General features: G+C 38.5%; 1 protein-coding gene across 2 annotated transcripts in view; it reads left to right on the top strand.

The window, feature by feature from the left end:
* Positions 1–24,306, top strand: part of LOC120872697 (interleukin 1 receptor accessory protein) — a 151,001-nt gene that overhangs the window by 81,507 nt on the left and 45,188 nt on the right. For both annotated transcript variants that reach the window (XM_040253252.1, XM_040253260.1), the window contains exons 3-4: positions 17,945–18,230; positions 22,614–22,800. In XM_040253252.1, the coding sequence (XP_040109186.1) occupies positions 17,945–18,230; positions 22,614–22,800 (473 nt within the window). The remainder of the gene's footprint in view (positions 1–17,944; positions 18,231–22,613; positions 22,801–24,306) is intronic.

Below are 24,306 nucleotides of genomic sequence, written 5' to 3' on the forward strand. Positions count from 1 at the left end.
CAAGGCCAAATGTGCCTGTTACTCCAGGTGTTTCTTGACTTCCTACTTTTGCATTCCAGTCCCCTATAATGAAAAGGACATCTTTGGCGGGTGTTAGTTCTAAAAGGTCTTGTAGCTCTTCATAGAACCGTTCAACTTCAGCTTGTTCAGCATTACTGGTCAGGGCATAGAGTTGGTTTACTGTGATATTGAATGGTTTGCCTTGGAAACAAACAGAGATCATTCTTCTGTTTTTGAGATTGCATCCAAGTACTGCATTTCAGACTCTTTTGTTGACCATGATGGCTACTCCATTTCTTCTAAGGGATTCCTGCCTGCAGTAGTAGATATAATGGTCATCTGAGTTAAATTCACCCATTCCAGTCCATTTTAGTTCGCTGATTCCTAGAATGTCTCCATTCACTCTTGCCATCTCCAGTTTGACCACTTCCAATTTGCCTTGATTCATGGACCTGACATTCCAGGTTCCTATCCCATATTGCTCTTTACAGCATAGGATCTTGCTTCTATCACCAGTCACACCCACAACTGGGTATTGTTTTTGCTTTGGCTCCATCCCTTCATTCTTTCTGGAGTTATTTCTCCACTGATCTCCAGTAGCATATTGGGCACCTACTGACCTAGGGAGTTCCTCTTTCAGTATCCTATCATTTTGCCTTTTCATACTGTTCATGGGGTTCTCAAGGCAAGAATACTGAAGTGGTTTGCTATTCCCTTCTCCAGTGGACCACATTGCGTCAGACCTCTCCACCATGCCCACCAGTTACTGTAACTGCTTCTTTTGTCATTATTTGTGGTTTGTGTAAGTAAATACAGAAATAACAAATGGATAACTTCCCTGGTGGCTCAGTGGTAAAGAATCCACCTTCAATGCAGGAGATGCAGGTTTGATCCCTAGATCGGGAAGATCCCCTGGAGAAGGGAATGGCAACCCACTCCAGTATTCATGTTTGAGAAGCCCCATAGACAAAGGAGCCTGGCAGGCTACAGGCCATAGGGTTGCAAAGAGTTGCACATGACTTAGTGACTAAACAAAACAAAAGACATTCCGTTCTTGACATATCTGGAGACGCACATGTGTGTGAGCCATGAAACAACCCCAGCGAGCAAACGTATTTCCCAATCCAGTCTTCATCTCTACCATAGTCATAATTAATATGTGTCACTCCTAAGTCAGTTTCTTACCCTGTATAAACCTAATCTCCCACCCTCATGCTTAACTAAATCATCCCACACCCTATAATCCAGTCCCAGCTGGTTTATAGACTAGTCATGTCTCCCTTGCCTTCTCTGCCTTTACTTACAATGTTCCACCAGCCTGGACTCCTCCCTTTGTTTCTGTCAGTGCACATTTTATTCATTTTTCAGGCTTAAATCAGATGCTGTCCCTTTTGTGAAGGCTTCATTGAACTCTCCATCCTCCCCTACAGTCGGAATTAAGAGCTCCTTCTGCCCTCTAATGAGGTGGTGCATCTTTTTTCTTTGTAGCATTTACTTTATTTTGCTTTGTATTGAAATTAATTATTTGCCTGTCTACCTTCTTGATACAGTGAGACCTTTGAGGGCAGAAACTGTATCTTCCCTTTGTCTTTATCCCTCCATCAGAGCCGATTAGAAACTATTGTATGTAGTAGGTTCTCACTGAGGGTTTATTGATTGAAAGACATGGCATAAACCACAGTTCCCTTTGCTTTGTGACCCAGACACAAGAGGTGCTTGAGTGGCTGGTAGTTGTAACTGGAGGTGACAGCATGATCCAAAAATGCAGTCTGTATCTCTACTGGCTGTGATTATGCTTTACTGTCTAGAATAAGAAAAGGATGATTTGCTTTTGAGTAATAAGCAACCCAGTTTTAACTGTGTACCTTAAATGCCTTTCATTGTTCTGCTTAAGGTGATTTTCTACCAGCATGAAATGTTCTCCTTCCCAGACAGTTGACGGAGGACCTGAGTCATGCCTGACTATACTTAATAAGACAGAGGCAGTCAGTGCCCGAGGGAGCTGCCTTCGAGGACGAGCTGACTTTTCTGATTCCTCTGCTTTTTAGAAGTGGGTGTTTGAGAGAAAGTTGAGCATGAAGATAGCTTCGAAGTGGCCACTGGAAACAAGACTACATGATGGCACTCTGATTCAGACAGGTGTGATCTCCCCACTGCTCTGGGCTATGACATGTGCCTCTGACACTGGAAACTGCTAATCACCGATTTTATTCTCCTCAGTAAAGAGACTCACTCAGTTTGGTCAGCTCTCTATTAACAAGTGCCCACCCACTCCCACCCATCTCCCTGAAAAACAGGCTTGATTTTACATTTTTAAGATTCAAGCTAGAAAACACTCGATAAACCCATCACGTTACAGAGATGGAAAGGGTTAGAGATCATCTGGTTTTACATCTTTGTAGTATCCATGAGAAAACAAAATTCAAGAGAAGAGACGTTATTTGGCCACAGTCATGATTAAATTTTAGACTCTGGAATAAGGCAGATCTAGGGTAGAATTCTTCTCTCACTTACCTGCTATTGTTAAAAGATAAATTCAGGCATATTAAAATTTTTAAGAGTTTATTTGAACAAAAATCAGTTCAAACTGGGCAGTGCCAAACTGGATGTGGTTAGGAGCACTTCACAGAGGGCAACTGGGGCAAGACTTCTATAGAGAAGAGGTGGCAGCAAGACAAGGAATTTATTTGCTTGGCCATAACTTAAGTGGTTGCATTAGTTGAAAAAGATCAGTTGGCTCTTTGTGACTGATTGTCCTTAGATTTTGACTTTCTTTACCTTGAAGTATCCCAAGCTTAGGTTTTGTATTGATTAGGTAGGCTTCCAAGACATTACAACCACCTCAGTCTGATGGCCTCCTTTTTAAATTAATTTCATGCCATGTAATCCTACAAGTACTCTTTTACTTACTATGGCTCTCATTCCTCACTTGTTAAATAGGGACAATAATAAAATCATCTGAAAGAGTTGTTATGAAAATTAAAAGAGATAAATGCAAAGCACTTAATACTTGGCATATAGAAAATATTCAATACTAGGTGGCCATAGTGGTAATTATTATAGTAATGGTGTTGTCACTGTTAGAGTTAGTGCAAGAAATCAGGTCTGCTGACCCTATATTGTTATTCCCTATAAAGAATACTATTAGATGTACCTCAGGCACTATATTTAATGGCAAGGAAGTTTAAAGATATGTCTGAAAATGAATTTGTATATTCAAAGAAAAGGCTCAGCAGTTTACTATAAGACTTCCCTGGTGGCTCAGCAGTAAAAATCTGCCTATAATGCAGGAGACTCGGGAGACATGGGTTCAATCCCTGAGTCAGGAGATCCCAAAGAAAAACAATACCAAAGAATGTTCAAACTAACACACAATTGCACTCATCTCAGACGCTATCAAAATAATGCTCAAAATCCTCCAAGCCAGGCTTCAACAACACATGGACCGTGAACTTCCAGATGTTCAAGCTGGTTTTAGAAAAGGCAGAGGAACCAGAGATCAAATTGCCAACATCCACTGGGTCATCAAAAACGCAAGAGAGTTGCAGAAATAAAACATCTGCTTCTGCTTCATTGACTATGCCAAAGCCTTTGACTGTGTGGAGCTCAACAAACTGTGGAAAATTCTGAAAGAGATGGGAATACCAAACCACCTTACCTGCCTCCTGAGAAGTCTGTATGCAGGTTAAGAAGCAACAGTTACAACTGGATATAGAACAACAGACTGGTTCCAAATCAGGAAAGGAATATGTCAAGACTGTATATTGTCACCCTGCTTATTTAACTTATATTCAGAGTACATCATGCAAAATGGTGGGCTGGATGAAGCACAAGCTGGAATCAAGATTGCCGGGAGAATAACCTCAGAAATGCAGATGACATCACCCTTATGGCAGAAAGTGAAGAAGAACTAAAGAGCCTCTTGATTAAAGTGAAAGAAGAGAGTGAAAAGTTGACTTAAAACTCAACATTCTGAAAACTAAGATAATGGCATCTACTCCCATCACTTCATGACAAATAGATGGGGGAACAATGGAAACAGTGAGAGACTTTATTTTGGGGGGCTCCAAAATCACTGCGATGGTGACTGCAGCCATGAAATTAAAAGACACTTACTCCTTGAAAGAAAAGCTATGACAAACCTAGACGCAGAGACATTACTTTGCCAACAAAGGTCCATCTAGTCAAAGCTATGGTTTTTCCAGTGGTCATATATGGATGTGAGAGTTGGACTATTAAAGAAAGCTGAGTGCCAAAGAACTGATGCTTTTGAGCCGTGGTGTTGGAGAAGACTCTTGAGAGTCCCTTGGACTGCAAGGAGATCAAACTAGTCAATCCTAAAGGAAATCAGTCCTGATTATTCATTGGAAGGACTGATGGTGAAGCCAAAACTCCAGTACTTTGGCCACCTGATGTGAAGAACTGACTCATTTGAAAAGACCCTGATGCTGGGAAAGATTGAAGGTGGGAGGAGAAGGGGACTACATAGGATGAGATGGTTGGATGGCATCACTGACTCGATGGACATGAGTTTGAGCAAACTCCAGGAGTTGGTGATGGACAGGGAAGCCTGGTGTGCTACAGTCCATGGGGTTGCAGAGTCAGACACGACTGAGTAACTGAACTGAACTGAACTCTTTTTAAAATTCTTTTCCCATATAGGTCATTATAGAGTTTCTAAGCCACCACTTCTGTTGTCACTTTCTCCACAAGGCCAGGAGCCACAGCATTGAGAGATGGAAATTACCCAAAGAGTGTCCTCGTCTTAATAGTTTTGCCTTGGGATATATACCTTGAGTGGACACACAGAAACACAAAACAGAGATATATATACAATGGCAGTCAAAGCTGTGTGCTCCTGAAAGCCTTCTTGGTATGACTGCTGATCCTTTCCTTGATCTAGCACCTATTTCTCTTGTTTTCATTTTTATTCTTTATCATAATTATTTGCTTTTTTTCAGTGGCAGAACACTGGCATACAGCCCTTCATGAGTGTCAATGGAAAATGTGTGTACTGTGTGAAAGAGGGCTGACAATAGGGTTATTAGCTTAAAAGTTCGGCATTTGGTTTCTTTGGAGTGTTTGCTTTTGCTTCCTATATTAAAAGTTTATTCTTCTGTTTTGCTTCCTATGTTTCAAGAGCTCTGGAGTTTAGAAAAGTCGGTTTGTGTTTTCTGCTCTCTCTTTGGCAATGAATATATGAGACAAATGTTCTAAACCCTTCAGTGAGTCAAGAAGCTGAGCATAAATATAAGCATAAAAGTTCAAACTTTGATATACCAGGAGTAAAGAAACACAAAAGTTGATGGAAGTGTGGTATAAATTATCTTTTGTAATTGATTTTATAGGCAGAAGTCATGCATGACATAGGGCAGATAACTAGGAATCTGGAAGATTCCATCTAGCCTCTGCTCCTAACTCAGTCTTTTTTTCAGGCATTCCTTCACCCCTCTGGTCCCAGAGTCTAGTCAGTATGACATGTCCTGGAACAGAATGATTTGTAATCTTCAAAGCACAGTGAGTTAGAAGTGTCTTAAACATTCAGAAACTTGGACCGTGATTTAGTCTTGGCATTTATCTTTCCAAGACCCTGCTCCTCCCTTTGGAAGCTGACAGTGTTCTCTAGATGAGGAACCACTGGAAGCCCAGCCACTGGGAACCTGTACCTTATGAATTCTTCCTGTACCCTCCATCATCATTCACACCTAGACATTTCCCTGACCCTTAATGCTCAGCTTTGTTGTTTGCTTCACCTGATTTTCTCTCAGAATCTTTTGTTTTCTGCCTGTCACTACAAGCTTTCAAGAAAAATCTACATGCTTGACACATTATTAAAATTGAATGAGACTGCACTTGCATTTTATAGGTGATACCTCTCTTAAATAAACTGGGAGGACTGTAACCCATGTCTCTTCCTCTGGCAGGTGATGAAGATCTCAAACCCCCTTTTACTCCAGGCAATTTCCTGAGAATTTATGGGGAGATCGCTGGCAAAGCTCACAAGATGCTCTCTCTCTCTTTTTTTCCCTTCAGCTTTGTAGTTGTTTATAAAATATGATTGCCCATCTTGAGGCATGGGAATCATATAGCTTTTAATTAAAAATTGAAGGCCTCTGATATACTTTGCACTGAGCACGCCTCCCTGAACCTCCAACTGGGATATAAGACATGAGGAGGGAGGCTATAGAGACCAATTGAGTATATGGAGGGTTTGCATTTCCATCACAGGGAAAATTGATCACTTGGCTATCATTGTTAATTAAGGAGTAGGTTTATGCTTAGCCTGCTTTCTACATTTTAAGACTCAACTCTTAATTTTGAATTTTCTGTCCTGACTCTGGTAAAATGCAATAAAAGCTTGAAAACAAATGCATGTTATTTTTCCCTGCTATCTTTCCAGTTTTTATTTCCCTCATCTGTGAAATAATTTTAGCTAAAATTTGTTGAGTTACCAGGCATCCAAGCATGTGGTATTTCCATATGTGATCTTTTTTTACCCCTGTCAGTAGTTCCATGAGGTAGGAACTTTTATTTGGTCCACGAGGTAGGAACTTTCATTAGCTTCATATTTTGCTTCATGTGTTATTACATATGAGGAAGCTGTGGTAGGAAATCTTTCTTTCCAAGTGCCACACCTATGGGCAGTGGTGTCACTTGTTTTAATATCAGCCTCAGCGATAAGACCCCTATGTCACCTGTAAAACGAGAGGGGGAATTGGGTGGCTTTATTATTCAGAACACATGTAGAGTTCCCTCCTACGCTTCACTATTACTCTTTTCTGTTTCAGTCTTCCTGGATTGGCTTTCTTACCCATTTCAACCTGTTTTCTAGGAGAATACGTTATTGTACTATTTACGTTGTTAATACCAACTGGGAATGTTTGCACAGATCTGTATTTCACCAGAATGATGGAGTAGAAAGAACATGACACTTGCCTTGAAAAAAAAAGTGTCTGTGCTTGCCCGTGAGCTCTGAGGCATTCATCAGGTTAGCTCTCTGGGCTTAGCTGCTTCATATGTGAAATGGGAGGGCTGTTCTAGATGTTTCAAAAATTCCCTTGTAGTCTAACACTCTCAAACACCATGTTAGAGGGAAGTCCCCATAGGTTAAATGTTAACAATATTTGTCGGGCTATATTTAGTTTGAAATTATCCCTACTCTGTTTGGAATCAAGAAAGAGAGGAATATAATATTAAGAACAGTGAGGACTACTGAAGAGCTCTCTGTTGAACACATTAAAAAGGATTGTCTGTTTAGTCTTAAAACCAGCCTTCTTCGGCACATAAGAATATTGACTTGACTTGCACATGCCCCCGAGGCTAGCGTGTAGCAAAATAGGGATTCAAACTGGAATCGACAGGCTCCAGAGACTCCACAGGTGGCTCAGTGGTGAAGGATTCACCTACCAATGCCCGAGATTCAGGAGACTGAGTTCAATCCCTGGGTAAGAAAGATCCCCAGGAGAAGGAAATGGCAACCCACTCCAGGATTCTTGCCTGAAGAGTGCCATGGATGGAGGAATCTGGCAGGCTACAGTCCATGGTGTTGCAGAGTCAGAAATGACTGAGAAAGCACATGCAGAGGCTCTAAGGGAAAGCTGTGTCAGGATATGAGATCTGTCTGTTCCTTCCCGACCTCTATTATATATAATTAGCCCATCTCTCAGGTGTGTCTTTTATCTTCTCTTAGCTTCATTCACCTCATCTGTGAAATGAGGATATTACCAGATATTCTACTGGAATAGAAAGCTACAACCAAATCTAAGACCCATGTGTTTTGGGATTCTATGATGATGTCCAAAATGCCTTTACTTCCAGTACTGAGGGCCTACTTCTTGAATGGAAATTTGAAAGCAAAGACTTTGCTTTTTGCTACATTTTGTTTATATCCCCTAGAACTCATAGGATCCAAGCAAATATTGAGTAATAATGAAAATAAAGAGAGCGAAGGCTGCTTATTTTATGTGAATAGTAATTGGATATTTACATCTTAATCATGGATTAGAAAAAATTGCTTGAGGAAAAAACATAAAAACCAGCTAATGACTGCTTAGAGTTTCCCTAGTGCTCTGTGTCACACTTGACATAAGCCAGTTTATTTATTGTCACAACAGCCCTGCAAAGAAAATCACTCCCTTCAGCCACATGAGGATGCTCATTACAGCGATTTTTTTTTTTTTAAAGAAAATAATGGAACCATGGTAAAGAGGCAGCACACCCACAATCCATTCTTTAGCCTCTGCTCACCCCTGCTGCCACTTTGATGAGAGAAGCAGAGACTTTTCTAGGCGGCTGTTAGATAATGCTATTCCATATTCTTCCTTATTATACACAGCAGCAGGAAGGGCAGCCATGGGCCTTTCTTGGACATTAACTCATGATGATGAAGGGTCTCTTTGTTGATGCTCCAAACACCAGTTGGGGGATGACTTGATGGAGACCAAGAATGAGCCTGGAGACCTTCAGCGGATCCTCTAAACCTGAGAACTGTAAACATTTCTAGAGCCCCAGGGTTTTTTCTCAAGTCCTCTGTCACAAGGAAAGCTCTGTAGAAAGTGACACTCATGTTCACAGACTGGGAGAGAAACAGCCACATGGCAGGTATTGAATCAAAACCAAACTGTTCAGAGACCCTAAGTGCTGGTGCTGCAACAATCATTAGACTTAGAAAGATCGTAACTCTGTGATCCTTCAGATGGTTTGATTTTGTAACTGTAAGTATCACCTATTTTGGTGTATGTTTTAGATCTAAACATCTCTGGTTTGGTTGAAAACAACCAATTGTGAGATTTCACTGTCCTTTTTCACTTCTTATTTTTATTTTCATGTTTGCCTGGTAATGACTTTCTCTACTTTTTTGTTGTTGTTTTAATGGTAAGGACTACCACTTCTAATTGATATAAAATAGCAGCCTTTAGGTCAGTGTAAAGATAAGTGCTCAGTGTGCCAAGGAAGAGTTATATACTATCTGGAATAATACTTTTTCTAGCAGCAAACTCTAAATTGCAAAACTGAAGCTATAACTTGTGGATCCTTACCCTCCCCCAACCCACTTTCTGAATTTGGCATTCTTTTCTTATCTGGCAAATCTTATCCGTTTGGAGCTAGTTCTTTTTTTTCCCAAATTACTCAATCAAGAAAACTCCCTTCTTTGGTGGGAGTAAGGTATGTCTAATTATCTGGTCCAGGAAATCCATCTGCCAGTTATTAGCTGAATATTATTGAACAGTACAAGCATCCTGAGATGTCTGATGGATGCTCACAGCCTCTCCAGCTTTCCTCCCCCATCAGGAACTTGTCTCTCTCCTTGTGATGGCTTAGTTGACAACGGTTAAATTTCAGCAACATTTTCTAGACCTTTGTGTAGCTCTGCTCTGAATAAAAATTATCTAAGTTTTAATCATCTTTTTTTTTCACTTAACTCATGCTCTAGGAAATGTAGTTTATAGATTTTATTTTTTGGAAACTGGTGGTTTATAATAAAACACTGCTAAAAAAAAATCTAGATGGTTTAAATATTTTTCCCCCCCACTGAGGAACAAAAGAGAATATATTTTTAAATGTAAATGTTAATCGGAGTCATAGACTCACAGGGTGGATACAACCTCAGAAATAGTTCAACAACCTCCTTATTATAAGAGATGAAATAGGACATTGTTATCAATTAGGATAATGATTAGCTGTGAATAAGAAGATTCAAAATAAATTAATACTTCCATAGAAATCACCTAGGGATCTTGCTAAACTGTAGATTCTGATATAGTGAGTGTAAGTGGGGCCTGGAAGTCTGTAATTCTGACAAATTCCCAAGGGGTGCTAATGAGATAGTGGTCATGGACCACACTTAGTAGCAAGAATATTAAAAGATACATATTTCTTATGTAAAATCTAGAGGTAGAATATTCAGGTTTGATAAAGCAGCTCCATACTTCATTCCAGGCCCCATCTCCTCCCACTTTTACCTTCCTTCCTCCATCTTCAGGGCGTGGCCTTTATTCTTAGGGTCAATAAGGCAGTGTCAGCTGTCACTTTCATGTTTCCAGTAGCAAGAGGGAAGAAGTAGGACGGTAGCAAAGCCCAGGGAACATCCAGTATGTCAGTGTTTCTCAAGGCAACTTTCTGAAATCTCCCACATGACGATTTCACACATATGCCACTGGCCAGAACTTAGTCCCCTGACTGTCCAGGTGAGAGTGAAGCTGGAAAAGGTAGCCTTTATTCTGGATGGCTGTACACGAAAGTGGAAATCCCCAAACGCTAAAAAAAAGAAGGGTGCAGGGACATGGTAAATGAGGCATGTTTAACAGTTTCTACCACAGACTTGGAGAGAATCATTTTCCACAGGTCACATCGAGAATGGCAGTCTACATATGAACTGCAGCTGGTACATGCATAGAGCTTTATAGTTTCTATAGTACTTTTTATCCCCGCCTCACTCTGTCTTTCTTAAGTGCTCAGTACTATTATAATCTTCATGTTTTGGATTTGGAAACTGAGGTTCATTATAGTTGAATGACTTACCCCGCCTATCTTTTTTTTAAAATTCCATACTTCTGACTCTCCTTTCCCCCACTCCCTCACTCTTGATCCCTCTTAGGAGATTCAGTGTTTTTCTTTGTTTCATTGGCTTATTACCTTCCAATGTACTCTATGCTTTTCTTACTTACCATTTTTATTGTCAGTCTCCCTATGTGAGAAGGTGTACTCTGTGAGACCTTTATTTCATTCACCAATGAATTCTAAGTACCTGCTTCAGTACTTGGCTTAGGTGGTGCTAGTGGTAAAGAAGCTGCCTGCCAATGCAAGAGACATAAGAGACTCCAGTTCCATGCTTGGGTCAGGAAGATTCCCTGAAGGAGGGCATAACAATCTACTCCAGCATTCTTGCCTGGAGAATCCAGAGCCTGACGGGCTACAGTACATACGGTCACAGAGTCAGGCATGACTGAAGTCACACGCACACACAGGATGGGTTGCTCAGTAGTTATTTTTAATTGAATTAATACAGTCAGTGGGTATTAAAGCCTGCTTCTGAATCATGTTTGTTAACCCCAGTGTTAATGCTCTGTGCATGTCTTCTGTCTCAGGGCTCCTGCTAAGGGTTTTGTGTCTGACACTTCTCTATCTTACCTCAGAGACTTGCCCACACTTAATTTGTTGATTTACTTCTTGTCTTCATGTCACTCATTCAGTGTTGCTTCCCAGCCTAACCAGCTTGCTCACACCTTAGATTCTCTCTGGATCACAGTACCAGGGTAATATTTCATGAGGAGACAAGTTTACTACTAGAAAAACAAAACTATTCAAATTACCAAGATGGTTGTAAAACCAACCTTCCATTAGACTGAGTCTCTGCCCTCAGACAGAGGACTACTAGAATGGGCTACTAAAACTCTTATCGGAGTTTTTAAGGTGACTTCATCTATGTCGCATTCCAAGATGGGATGTTAAAAGGGCCTGGTTCTCATCTAAACTCAATCTCAGGATTGTTCTTTCTACCTGCACCATGTATATACGATACTATACTATACTATACTACACTATACTATACTTTACAATACTACACTATATCATACTATACCATACTACACTACACTATATGATACTATACTTCACTACACTACTATACTATACTAATATAATGACTACTGTTCTGCTTCAGTTCAGTTCACTTCAGTTCAGTCACTCAGTCGTGTCCGACTCTTTGTGACCCCATGAATCGCAGCACGCCAGGCCTCCCTGTCCATCACCAGCTCCCGGAGTTCACTCAAATTCATGTCCATCGAGTCGGTGATGCCATCCAGCCATCTCATCCTCTGTCATCCCCTTCTCCTCCTGCCCCCAATCCCTCCCGGCATCAGAGTCTTTTCCAATGAGTCAACTCTTCGCATGAGGTGGCCAAAGTACTTGAGTTTCAGCTTTAGCATCATTCCTTCCAAAGATATCCCAGGGTTGATCTTCAGAATGGACTGGTTGGATCTCCTTGCAGTCCAAGGGACTCTCAAGAGTTCTGCTTAGAAGCCTGTTTTAACAGTTGGTTCATTCATTCTACCAAGTATTTTCTTTTAATTAATTTTGTGTCTATGTCTTTCTCTTTCCAAGATTATTAACCTCTTGCTGGACAAATACCCACTCAGATTTATCATGCAGATCCAGCTAATATGTACTGAGCTCTTTACATATCTCTAGACCTCAGCATTCCATACAGCACTATACAATAGGCATATGACACACGGATCTGAGGGGGAAGCTTTTGTCCAAGGTTGTAAGTAAGTGGCACAGGGCAAATAATTACATATAGACATTAATTCCACTTTAGTTCTTCCAATATTTAAAACTCCCCCCACCTTCTTTTTTCCTCCTGTACTTGAGCTTCTTGATTTCTTAAATTTACATTCTCTTTACTGTAGCACCCAACACAGCAGGCTTCCAGTAAATATTTAATAAATACAAATATATGAGTAGCTTTCCTGTGGGAAATATCTTGCTTTGTATGTGTGAACATAGCTTTGGAACAGGCCTCCCAGAGCTATGTTCAGGCAGCTTTTATTTGTGCTACCACTCAGGCAAAAGTAAGTCAATTAATCTTTCTTTCGTTTCCTGGCATGTAATGTGGGAATGGGCATGAAAGCCCAAGAGGGTGTTGTGAGATTAATTAGTTAAAATGTATACCCTGCTATATAAATGCTAATTGCTGTCAGGAGCGTGGGTTGATTTTCCAGTGACTTGGCTTTGCACATTCCCATTAGTCCTCTGTGCCACCAAGCCCCAGCTTTAAGAAATCCTTTGACTGAGGGAAATGATGACTTTATAGTCCTCCCATGTTAAGGGGCCAACTTAAAGAGGACTTCCACTATGGAGTACACTGGATAAGAAGGGACATTTTAAACAAAAAAAGTAATTCTCTGTGCCAGTAATTTGTTAAATTCCCTTTGCTGTTATTAGAGGTACATCTATTTGCATAACAGACATTTCCCCAGTATCTTCTTTGCCTGATGCCTGCAGTGAATCATATAATTAATTTGGTATTGCATGACACTCCAGCCTGTTGTCATAGATTTTATTTTTATTTGTTCATTGAATAATTTAAAAATCTCTGACAAAGTTCCCTCAGGTGGCTGGCTAGGGAAAGTTAAAGAACTCACAGAACTAATTTCAAATGGGTAAATGACCCAAAGAAAAAACTCAATACTAATATCATTTTTACTAATGCTTACAGATACTAATATGTGTGTTTTTTGGTCCCTGTTGTAAAGGAGTCTGATTCACTCTATAGATATACTCATTTGATCCATGAAATATTCTGTAAGGGAGATACATTGCAGATATAAGATGTCTTTTCCCCTTGACACTGTATTGCATTTAATTTGGTTGAAAAGATATTCAGTGAATAAAACAGAAATTTTTGTCAACCTGTGTTTAAAGTTTAGTATGTAAGGGCCTTTAACATGTTGTTTTAAAAATAAGTCTGTTTGCTCTTGATTTATTATTATATTATGAAAGAAAATTCTGGCTTCCTTTATTAGTCAATTTGCTATAACAAATTAATGTCTTACATCTCAGTGGCTTAATTGATAGAGATTTGGTTTAATTCTTTGAAAGTGAGAAGCTTTCAAAGCTTTCCTGAGAAGCTCTATTTTGACTGATGGCAGGAATCCAGGCTCCTTCCATGTTTCATGCTGCACTTTTCACAAATTCAAGGACTCCATGGAAGGGAAAGAGAAAGCATCAAAGATTATGCTGGGAGTTTCAAGCTGTACAGTGTTTCTGGTCCCTCACTGGCCAGAACCAAGTCACATGGTCCCAACCCAATTGCCACGGATGTGCAGGTTTCATATGGACCAAGAAGAGAAACACAACTAATGAAGATTTACCCAGTCTCTGCCATAGTGTGCCCCAGTGAACACGAAAATTCCATTTTAAACTTTGTTCTCTATTTGTCTGCCTGAGTACATGCTTCTGGTTTTGATGTCTCCTTTTCCATTTCCGTTTCACAATTAGCATTCTCTTATTTAAAAAAAAAATCCACCTGTCACTTATCTGTCTTACTATTAATTATTGTTCAGGGCCATAAAGACTTCTTAGGGCTGGGACTTCTGTGGCAGTCCAGTGGTTAAGACTTTGCCTTCTAATGCACTGGGTGTGGGTTGGGTCCCTGGTGTGGGGGCTAAGATCCCACATGCCTCACAGCCAAAAAATCCAAAACATAAAACAGAAGCAATATTGTAACAAGTTCAATAAAGGCTTTTAAAATGTCCACATTAAAACAAAACAAAGCAAAAGTCCCTAGCCAAAATAACAATTTAAAAAAGGATGTGGGATCAGTTTAAATTATGTGGGATCTTAGTTCATCCTGTGGGATCTTAGTTCTCTGATCAGGGATTGAACCTGCAACCCCTGCAATGGAAATAGGGAGTCTTAACCACTGGACCGCCAGAGAAATCCCTAATTAGTATCTTTTGGTAACTATTTTTATACTTTTCAATTGCCCTTCAGCATAATTGTTCACTGTGATAATCTACTCAGATGATCCATCAGTTACAGTTTTTTTTCCTTTATTGGGGATCTCCATTTTTCTTCTTTCTATACTGATTTACCACCAGACCCTAATGTATAGCTGCTTTCCTAGGATGTTCTGCATTGTTATCCTGGGAGTCCCTTACCCTCTCTCTTTAGTGGGATCCCCCTACTCCTTGCTCTCATTTTTTCCTCAGTTGTTTTTTTTTCTCTCTCTCTTTTTTTGGACACACATTCCCCAGAAGCTTCTTGAAAAATAGTATAGGAATGAAAATTACTGAGTCTTTATGTGTCTGAAAATGTCACTTTCACATGTAATTTTTTAGTTGGGTTTAAGATTCAAGATTTTTTTTTTTTACAGCTGTGCAATCATATATATTTTATTTATTTATTTATTTTTACTTTACAATACTGTATTGGTTTTGTCATACATCAACATGAATCCACCACGGGTGTACATAAGTTCCTTGATAAAACATTTCCGTAAGATGCATTGAGTCATTATCTTCTAGTTTCCAGTCTTGTTTTTGAGAGTTGCAAAGCCATTCTGATTCCTAGTCTTCCTAGTATATGACTATTTTTTTTTCTCTTTCTTACTTGCCAGTAGTTTATATAATCTTTTCTTTTTTCAGTTTAAAAAAAATATTTTTTGGTGCAAGTCTGTTTTCATCCACAGTGCAGGAGCAATTGACAGCTCTTTTTAATTTAGAAGGTTATGTACTTTGGTTCTGAGATTTGTTCTTGCTTTAAATTATTTAACTGAGAGTTTTCTCTCTCTCTCTCTCTCTCTCTTTTTTCTTTTGGGGATTCTATTAAGGAGATCTTAAGACTCCTGGACTAGTCTTCTAACTTTCTTGTCTATTTTTAATTTATTTTTCTTTGTATTCTAGTCTTTAGAAAATTCTCAATTTCAACTTCCAAATAAACCATTTATTAAAATTTACCTCTCTTCAATCATGTTTTTACTTTTAATGAGCTTTTTGTTTTTCTCTGAATATTCCTCTGTTGTATCATCCTATTCTCGCTTGATGAATGTAGAAGTTTCCTTATCTCTCTGAGGATGTTAATGATAGTTTTGTTTTCAAAGATTTCTTTTACTTGAATAATTTTGGTTTTATTAAATTTTTTTTACAATGTTTCTTTGGGTGTTGCTGTTAATAGTAGAGATTTTTTTTCAGATGTCTCCTAGGGCTGTTTGTATTTAAAAAGTAGTAATTAGGAAGATGATTAGAAATTCTAAGTGTGTGTGTGGGGTTTGTTAATCTTGAGCTTTTAATGTTAAATGATATGGCTGTACAAGTTGTTTAAAAAAAATTCTGTCTTAGTAAGATTGTTAGATCCTTCCTCTGAAAGTAGTCAGGTTTCCTAGAGAAGATTAATTCATTCTCCCACCTGGAGTGTAAATTCTGTTTACAGTCTCCTGGCTGTTCCAATCCTTGAAGCTCAGTGAGAAAGGTTACTGAGTGCTAGGAGGGTGGGCTTGGAACAAAAAATGGCACTTTTTGATATAGCCTTCATCCACTTCCCCTTATTTTACTATTTCGTATATGTGCTTATTTTTAAGGTATGTGGTTGCATTTGCCAGGATAATATAGATGATTCATATTGGTGATAAGTAATCCTAATTCTCTATGACTTAAAATAGTAAAGCTTTGCCGTATGCCATCTATATCAAGGGAAATAAGCTAAAGGAGTCTCAATGTCTATGTTTTCCTATTTGCTAAGGCAGAAGAAAAGGAAGCATAGTGAAACATACTCTGGCTCTTAAAACACTCAGCACAGGTTACACTTGGTACATCATTTTGGCCAAAGTGAGTCACAGGGCATCCTCTTATTTCAGAAGGACATAAAAGTACAATCTTACAATATGCCGAGGAAGAGAGCCCTGAAATATTGGGTGTTAAGGTAGTAGTGATTACTTATCTTGATGCTGACAGTTTCTCCTCCTGATGTTTTTTGCAGTCTACTTTGCAGATTGGTTTGTTCTCCAGCTTTCCTCTCCTCATTTAGGACTGTTCATTTAAATGGGCCAAACTGGTCACCATTTTGTCCGTTATGATATTGCTATTGTCTTTTCTCTTATTATTGCTATTACTTGGGATAATGTCTTGAAAAATTAGTTTTAGTGAAGTTTCATTAATGGATGAAATTAGATGCATGTATTCAATCTGACTTATTTATCTGAAAAAAAAAGAAAAAAAACTGGTTAAAATTTCCTATAAACTAAATGACCTAATTCTACAACTTTTCAATGTGGGTGAAAATATATTTAAAGAACGTTATGATATATGTTTAATTAAAATATTTTAATATCAATTTGTCTTAATGTGAACAAAATGTTGGTCTTTCCAGTTTTTTTTTTTTTTTTGTATATTGGATTTTAAACAGTGTTTCTAAATGAAGTATTACAGTTGTAAACAGTACTAATTTGTTGAGTCTTAGATAAGTCAGTTTGTTAAATTTCCTGAAGATCTATTATTTATTTAGAGATTTATTACTTACTTACAAAACATTTTACAAGTCATAAATCTTCAAATTCTTTGCTTTTATCAACATTAGTCATTGTTAGTTGTTTTATTAGCTATCTGTTACCCCCAAGATGTTGCCTAACAAATGATCACAAACCTCTTTTAATTTATTACTGATGCAAGCTGGCCCTGCTCTTGCATCTTTGATCAGCTGTGAAAAGGTCTGACAGTTCTGCTTCTGTAGGGTGTAGCTACCAGCAGGGTGCCTAAGCTCTACCCTATGTATCTCCTTTTTACTAGAAAGCTTTCCTGTGTATTGTAGTCGGTCTGATATGTGCAACAAGTGTAAAGTATATTGAATTTTGAAGATTTATTATAAAAAGAATGTCAGTATAAAATATTAGTATTTGCAATGTTTTAGATGTATCAAGTTTAATAAAATATAAAAATTAATTTTACCTGCTTCTTTTTATTTCTTTAATGTGGCAATCAAGACATCTAAAATGATGTGGCAGGCATTTTACTTAAATATGTGGCAGGAATTTTACTGCTATTGAACAGTTAAGATCTAGCCCCCAAATTTGGAGACCAGGGGAGAACTAGGAGGCTTCTCTTTTCAGTTGTGATCTTATCCTTAGAATTGCCTTTGTCCCCAGAAGAGTGAAAAAGCACATGATTTCTTGTCCAGGTGAGATTCTCCCTCATACCTTGTTGGGTTCAACAGGATCAAACTATCAGATCACATTGTTATCCAAGAGATAGTCAAAAGATGATGAAGGAATGAGAGGAAGTCATCTCTTCACAGCACAGCTGTCTATTATAAGCTTTTATTAGAAAGAGGCTAATTAATATGGCCAGAGAAGAGGGTCCCAAAAAAGGTTGGAGGTATCCTAAGGAGAAGATATGTTCTTTGGAGGTGAGATGATTCAGCTGCCTTTTCTTTCTTTTTGATATTCCAGAACGCTGTGATGACTGGGGACTAGATACCATGAGGCAGATCCAAGTGTATGAAGATGAACCAGCTCGTATCAAGTGCCCACTCTTTGAACACTTCTTGAAATATAACTACAGCACAGCCCATTCAGCAGGCCTTACTCTCATCTGGTATTGGACAAGGCAGGACCGGGACCTGGAGGAGCCAATTAACTTCCGCCTCCCTGAGAACCGCATTAGTAAGGAGAAAGATGTGCTCTGGTTCCGGCCCACGCTTCTCAATGACACGGGAAACTATACCTGCATGCTAAGGTAGGCTGACCCTTGTGGTGTCTTTCCCTTTTTGCTTCTGTTCCTGAACCCTTATCTAAATGATGGGTGTAGAAGAAACTCCTGGGAAGGGGAAGAAGGAAGCATTCATCCAGAAAGAGTTACTCTTCACCTCATTGGCTTAGCTGAGATTAGCTGAAAGAGATGTGCAGAGAGAAAGGTTGAGCTTCTGAGAACATTCTCCATTGGTGGTTCCTTTTCAAACCAGACATACATCAGAGTTGTCTAGAGATGGAGGTTTACTCATATGTTCCTTTTCCTTGACACTGGAATCTACCTCCACTTTTGAGTCACTTGGAGATGTATCTGTTTCCTTAGACAGTGAACAGGGCTGGCAGTAGAACCCATTCATGCCTGTTATTCTTGGCAGTTTTTTAAGTGCCTAGCACAGAATGAGAGCTTCTTTGGTGGCTGAGTGGTAAAGAATCTGCCTGCAATGCGGGAGACCTGGGTTCGAGCTCTGGGTTGGGAAGATCCCCTAGAGAAGGGAACAGCTACCCACTCCAGTATTCTGGCCTTGAGAATTCCATGGACTATATAGTCCATGGGGTCACAAAGAATCAGACAAAACTGAGCAAAAGCCTCAGCGTGCCATATAGATGAAAGAATATTTGAGAAGCATCAAATGCACTTAAAACAATGCTTTTCAAACTTTTCATCAAAATTTCCATATAAAGCAAATGAACACCAGATCTCTGGGAATCTAAGAATATAATCCAAAGTGTTCTACCATTACTGCAAAATTTATTACAAACCCACATTTTTTTTCTTGTGAAGTTTCATGTAGATTCTGCATTTTACTTCATAGTATATGAATTTTTCTTTTACAACAGATTAATATTGTTTTTGCTCTGAAAAAAAATCTTGAAAAAACTGAGGTTCCTCTGACAATTTACCATTTTAAGGCTTAGTTCTTTGACTCCCTGAGGTCCCCTTTCAGCTTTCAGGCTTTACTTTCTTTTTTAAACTCCCATGTAGGTTATGGATATTTTAAAACATTGTTTCCTACCATTTAATAAGTACATTGGTTTTTCTAGGCTTCCATTATAAAATACTGCAGATTGGTGGCTTAAACAATGGAAATATGATTTCTTATTCTTCTAGAGGCTAGAATTCCCAGATCAAGGTGCCAGCATGGTTGTTTCATTCATCTCCGCTTGGCTTGTAGAGGGACACCTTCTCTTCAGGTCTTAGCATCTCCCCCCCCCCCATGTCTTCTGTGTCCCAGTCTTCTCTTCTTTTAAGAGCGTCAGTTTTAAAAAAAAAAATAAATAAATAAGAGCGTCAGTTTTATTGGATTAGGGTCCACCCATATCAACTTGCTTTGACTTAATTTCAAGACCCATCTCCAGATACAGTCTCATTCTGAAGTACTCAACTTCAACATATGAATTTGGAGTGGAGGACACAACCTAGCCCGTAATAGTAGAGCTAGATGACATAACAATAACAGAAGAATAGGTAATCCCACACCTTTTGAATGTTTTGTGTCTCTAATGGACATTAACTGTTCTCTGATGGAGAACCATAACTATATTTTGATAAATTTAGCCAATGTTGTGATTTTGTGAAAAAGCACTTCTTTATCACAAAAAAAGCCCATGTATTAATCAACGTGACCTTGAAAGTCTCTTGTTACCTCTTAAATCTACTGAGGCTTTCACCCCTTCTATTTCATTTTATTGGATTGAACTCTAGACTGAGGTTTAGACTTCCAAGGAGCTCATGTGTCCATTGTTTATGTTCTAACACAGCTTTGGTATCTAAACCTACAAAATGAAAAAGTTGGCCTAAATGCTCTTTGAGCCCCTTATTATCTTTGACCATTAATAATCTAGTAACATTCCATACATGGACCTCAGCAAATACCTGGGAACAGGTTGTCAGTAGCTTTCTGGTTGACCTTTGACTCTGCTATGCATTCTAGTGTTTCAGTACCTCTATTTCTTTTTGCTTACCAATCTAATGCTTCTCTAGAGCTCTCTCTCAAACAATTTCAGCCTTCTTTTCATTATAGAAGCAGGGCTCATGTCCTCAAGGTCTGAGTATATCTTTGCTGTTGTCAGTTTCCAGATTGCCATCTCTTCAGTTCACCTTCTGCCTGTCTTCTACATCTCTAAAGAAAATTTGAATTGAACTTATCTGGTGGGGGCATCAGAAGCCTCCTGTAATCCTGTGGTGATTCTTAAACTGAGAATGACCTTAAGCTGAACCATGTGAAATCATAGGCTTGATGTCATTAACACCATAAAGCTCAGGTTCATCCTCCAGGATTTTACTGCTTGTATTCTTGCTTCAATACCTCTGTTAAGATAACATTCATATTTGACCTATGAAACTGGAGAAGTTAGTCTAACTATTGTTTATCACTTTATTTTTATAGTCAGAAAATGTATCTTATTAAGCTGAAGTTTACCTTCTGTAATGTCCACCTATGGGACATTTTTTCTTCTTGGAAGACCTTTTGTTATTTATAGGCAAAGATCATGCTTGCCACTCACCCTTTCCACCTTATTACCATTGTCATAAGTCATCTTTAAATGTGCTTTCCTCTCATCTTGGGAAGGGTAATATATTCTCCCACACCTTCCTTTTGATTTAGTCTTAGTTCATGAGTTACTGAGTATATAAGATGTTTTAAATATTGAGAGGAATCACAAAAGAGGGTGAACAATTAATGACCCATTTACATATCACCCTAAAAAATCACTTATTGTTATTATCTATGTTCTTTTCATTGTTTTCCTATATGTAACACATTTTTACATCTATCCCATGTAGCTAACAAATATTTATTCAGTTCCAACTGAAAATTTAGGTATTTTGCTAGATGCAAGAAATAAAAGAAAACACATATGGCTATGCCATGTGATAAATTCAACCAAGGAATTGTCTGACATGCTGAGAGGATGAAAGTCTTAATTTAAATATAGGGTGACATAAACCTCCAAGTGAAAAGTAGGATGATGGGAGAAGAAGAACCCTCCAGGCAGATGAAATGACTTATATAAACATTAAAGACATAAATACAGTTCCCCAGCCATCTTAACACATTCTATGCATTTGTTAGTTTTTCCCTTCGTGGTTGATTTGTGTGTGTGTGTGTGTGTGTGTGTGTGTGTGTGTACAACTCTGGATGGTTGTACCATGAATTTTTACAGGCTTCCTTTTCATATGTGTTTCTAATGATTCCAATATCTTCCTTGCTGATACAGCAAAGGATGGACTTTTTTGATCAGGTGCTCCCTCTATTCTCACTTTTCCTACTTCTGTCATGTGAAAACATCTCCAGAAACAGGGTGACTAGGGCAAAAGTTAGGCTTTTAAAAATACTTTTGGAAATATTTCTTTTCCAAAACTTGTTTACACCATTATCAACCATGAGTTAATATGCTGTTCTTACCTTTGCCTTTACAGTACTAGTGTCATTAAGAGTGTTTTAAGGGTATTAAACATTTTATATGCCAGGTGACTCAGTGGTAAAGAATCCACCTGCCAGTGCAAGAAACACAGGAGATGCAGGTTTGATCCTTGGGTTGGGAAAAATCCCCTGGAGGAGGGGGAGCAACCCACACCTGTATTCTTGCCTCAAAAAATCCTGTGGACCAAGAAGCCTGGTGAGCTGTGATCCATGGGGCCACAGAAAGTTGGACACAAGTGAGCATGAAAGCCTAAAGGCAGGAAGCAGGAGAAGAAAGGGACGGCAGAGGACAAGATGGTTTGATGGCATCACCGACTCAATGGACATGAGTTTGAACAAGCTCTGGGAGACGGTGAAAGACAGGCAAACCTGGAGCACTCCAGTCCATGGGGGTCACAAAAAGTTGGACACGACTGAGCAACTGAACAACAGATATATATGTGTGTATGTGTGTGTGTGTGTGTGTATGTATATATAAATACATATGAAAGTGAAAGGTACTCAGGCGTGTCCAACTCTTTGTGACCCTTGGACTACACAGTTTATGGAATTCTCTAGCCTAGAATACTGGAGTGGGTAGCCGTTCCCTTCTTCAGGGGATCTTCCCAATCCAGGGATGGAACCCAGGTCTCCAGCATTGCAGGTGGATTCCTTCCCAGCTGAGCCACAAGGAAAGCCCATAAATACATATACACACACACACATATGTGTATTTAAGAGTATATCTAAAAATGTAAGTAGTTTATCAATAGTAGTTAATTGTGTCTGTCTTTATTTTGTTATGTCCATTGTTCTAGGAAATATCTCCATAACACCTTTAATTGTTACATGAACTTAATATATAAAGTCTCAGTACATAGGAGTACTTCACTTTGCTCATTTCAGTGTGTTTGCAGCATGAAAACAAATGAAACTGCCCATTCACTGAACATTTTTCTTTTCAGGAATACCACCTATTGCAGCAAAGTTGCATTTCCTCTGGAAGTGGTTCAAAAAGATAACTGCTTCAATTCTCCCATGAAACTTCCAGTGCATAAACTGTATTTAGAATATGGTGTTCAGAAGATCTCTTGTCCAAACATAGATGGATTTTTTCCTCCTAATATCAAACCAAACATCACTTGGTATATGGTAAGCAAACTAGAGGTCATTTAACCTCTCTAAAACAATAATGACTATTTGTTAAATTGAATTAATATAGAAACTGAGATTTGTCTCATCATAATTTCTTCCTTAATAACTTTACACAAATCTTTTACTGCTTCCTCACTTTGTACCATTTTAAAGGAAGTGGTGGAGACTTTACCTCAACTCATCATGTCTTAAATTATAATCTCTGGGCTACCAGAACTATCTTATTTCTATTAACTTCTTATGAAATTCAATTTGAGAAATATTGCCAACTTCTACTCACTGCTGAGTGAAGTCAGACGCTTCACCAGAAATTCCTCTGGTGAATTTCTACTCTTTAGTTAATCAGTACTGTATTTAATACTTGTACGTGTTTTCATGGTTGCCCTCCTTTGTGGGCACATTTGATCTGTGATCTATTTGACATCTGAAGACATCTGAAACCTTAGGAAATTATTTAATCAAAAATGAAAGTATTGGGAGATGGATTTGTGGCAGCAGCATAGTTTTCTTATCTCTTCAAATATCCGCCTGAGCCAAATCCCCAAACCCCTGAACAACATTTAAAACAAAACTCAATGACAAGTTATCCATAAGAATCACTTTCAGTAAAGCAAGTGATGTAATCACTAATATGACCCATATAGATTCAGTGTCTATAGAGAAAGAAGCAGATGGAAATGGAAATAATATGGTATCTGGTAGGCTCTAGAACATGAGAATCCCAAAAAGGCCAGTGGATGAGTCTGAGAATAGCAGTTGAAATTGGGAGAGGTTTTGCCCTCTATAGAGGGTAGGTCTGAAAAGCCTATAGCTAGACATTATGAAGGAATTGAAATAGTTTTTGTGCTTCAGAACTCTGTAAAACAACCACACTGAGGAAAAACTGCTGATTGAAATAAAGATCAAAATAAACAGGGTCAGGGCAATGTAGAGGGTGGAAAGAGAAGTGGCTGAGAATGGAAGAGCAGAACAGAATCAGGGAATCTCAAGAGCATAGTTTTGAAGAAGGATCTCTGTAAAGTTGAAAACTTCAATTAAATCCTAAAGCTCAGGAAAAACTAGTTTTACATAACAATGAGCAAGAAACTGCTCTGGCAGTTCAGTGGTTGACTTTGCCTTCCAGAGCAAGAGGCAAAGGTTCCATCCCTGGTTGGGGAACTAAGATCCCACAGGGCTCATGTCCAAAAAAATCAAAACATAAAACAGAAACAATATTGTAACAAATTCAATAAAGACTTTAAACATGGTCCACATAAAAAAAGTCTTTACAAAAAGAAGAATCAAGGTAAAATCCCATTCAAAGCTATAAGAAAAAAAGAAGAAGAAGCAGAATAACATTTCTATAGAAAAAAATGAATGCATGCAAGGACATATTTGTAACTTGTTTCAAAAACTGGCAAAAAGACATTAAGAAGTGATGCAAGATGAGAAAGAATAACAAATAGGAATAAAAAAATTCCAGAAATTATATAACTCAATAAAATTTTAGAAAAAGATAATTTC

The sequence above is a fragment of the Oryx dammah genome, unplaced genomic scaffold (assembly GCF_014754425.2).
Source record: "Oryx dammah isolate SB20612 unplaced genomic scaffold, SCBI_Odam_1.1 HiC_scaffold_2, whole genome shotgun sequence".
In the NCBI taxonomy this organism is placed as follows: Eukaryota; Metazoa; Chordata; class Mammalia; order Artiodactyla; family Bovidae; genus Oryx; species Oryx dammah.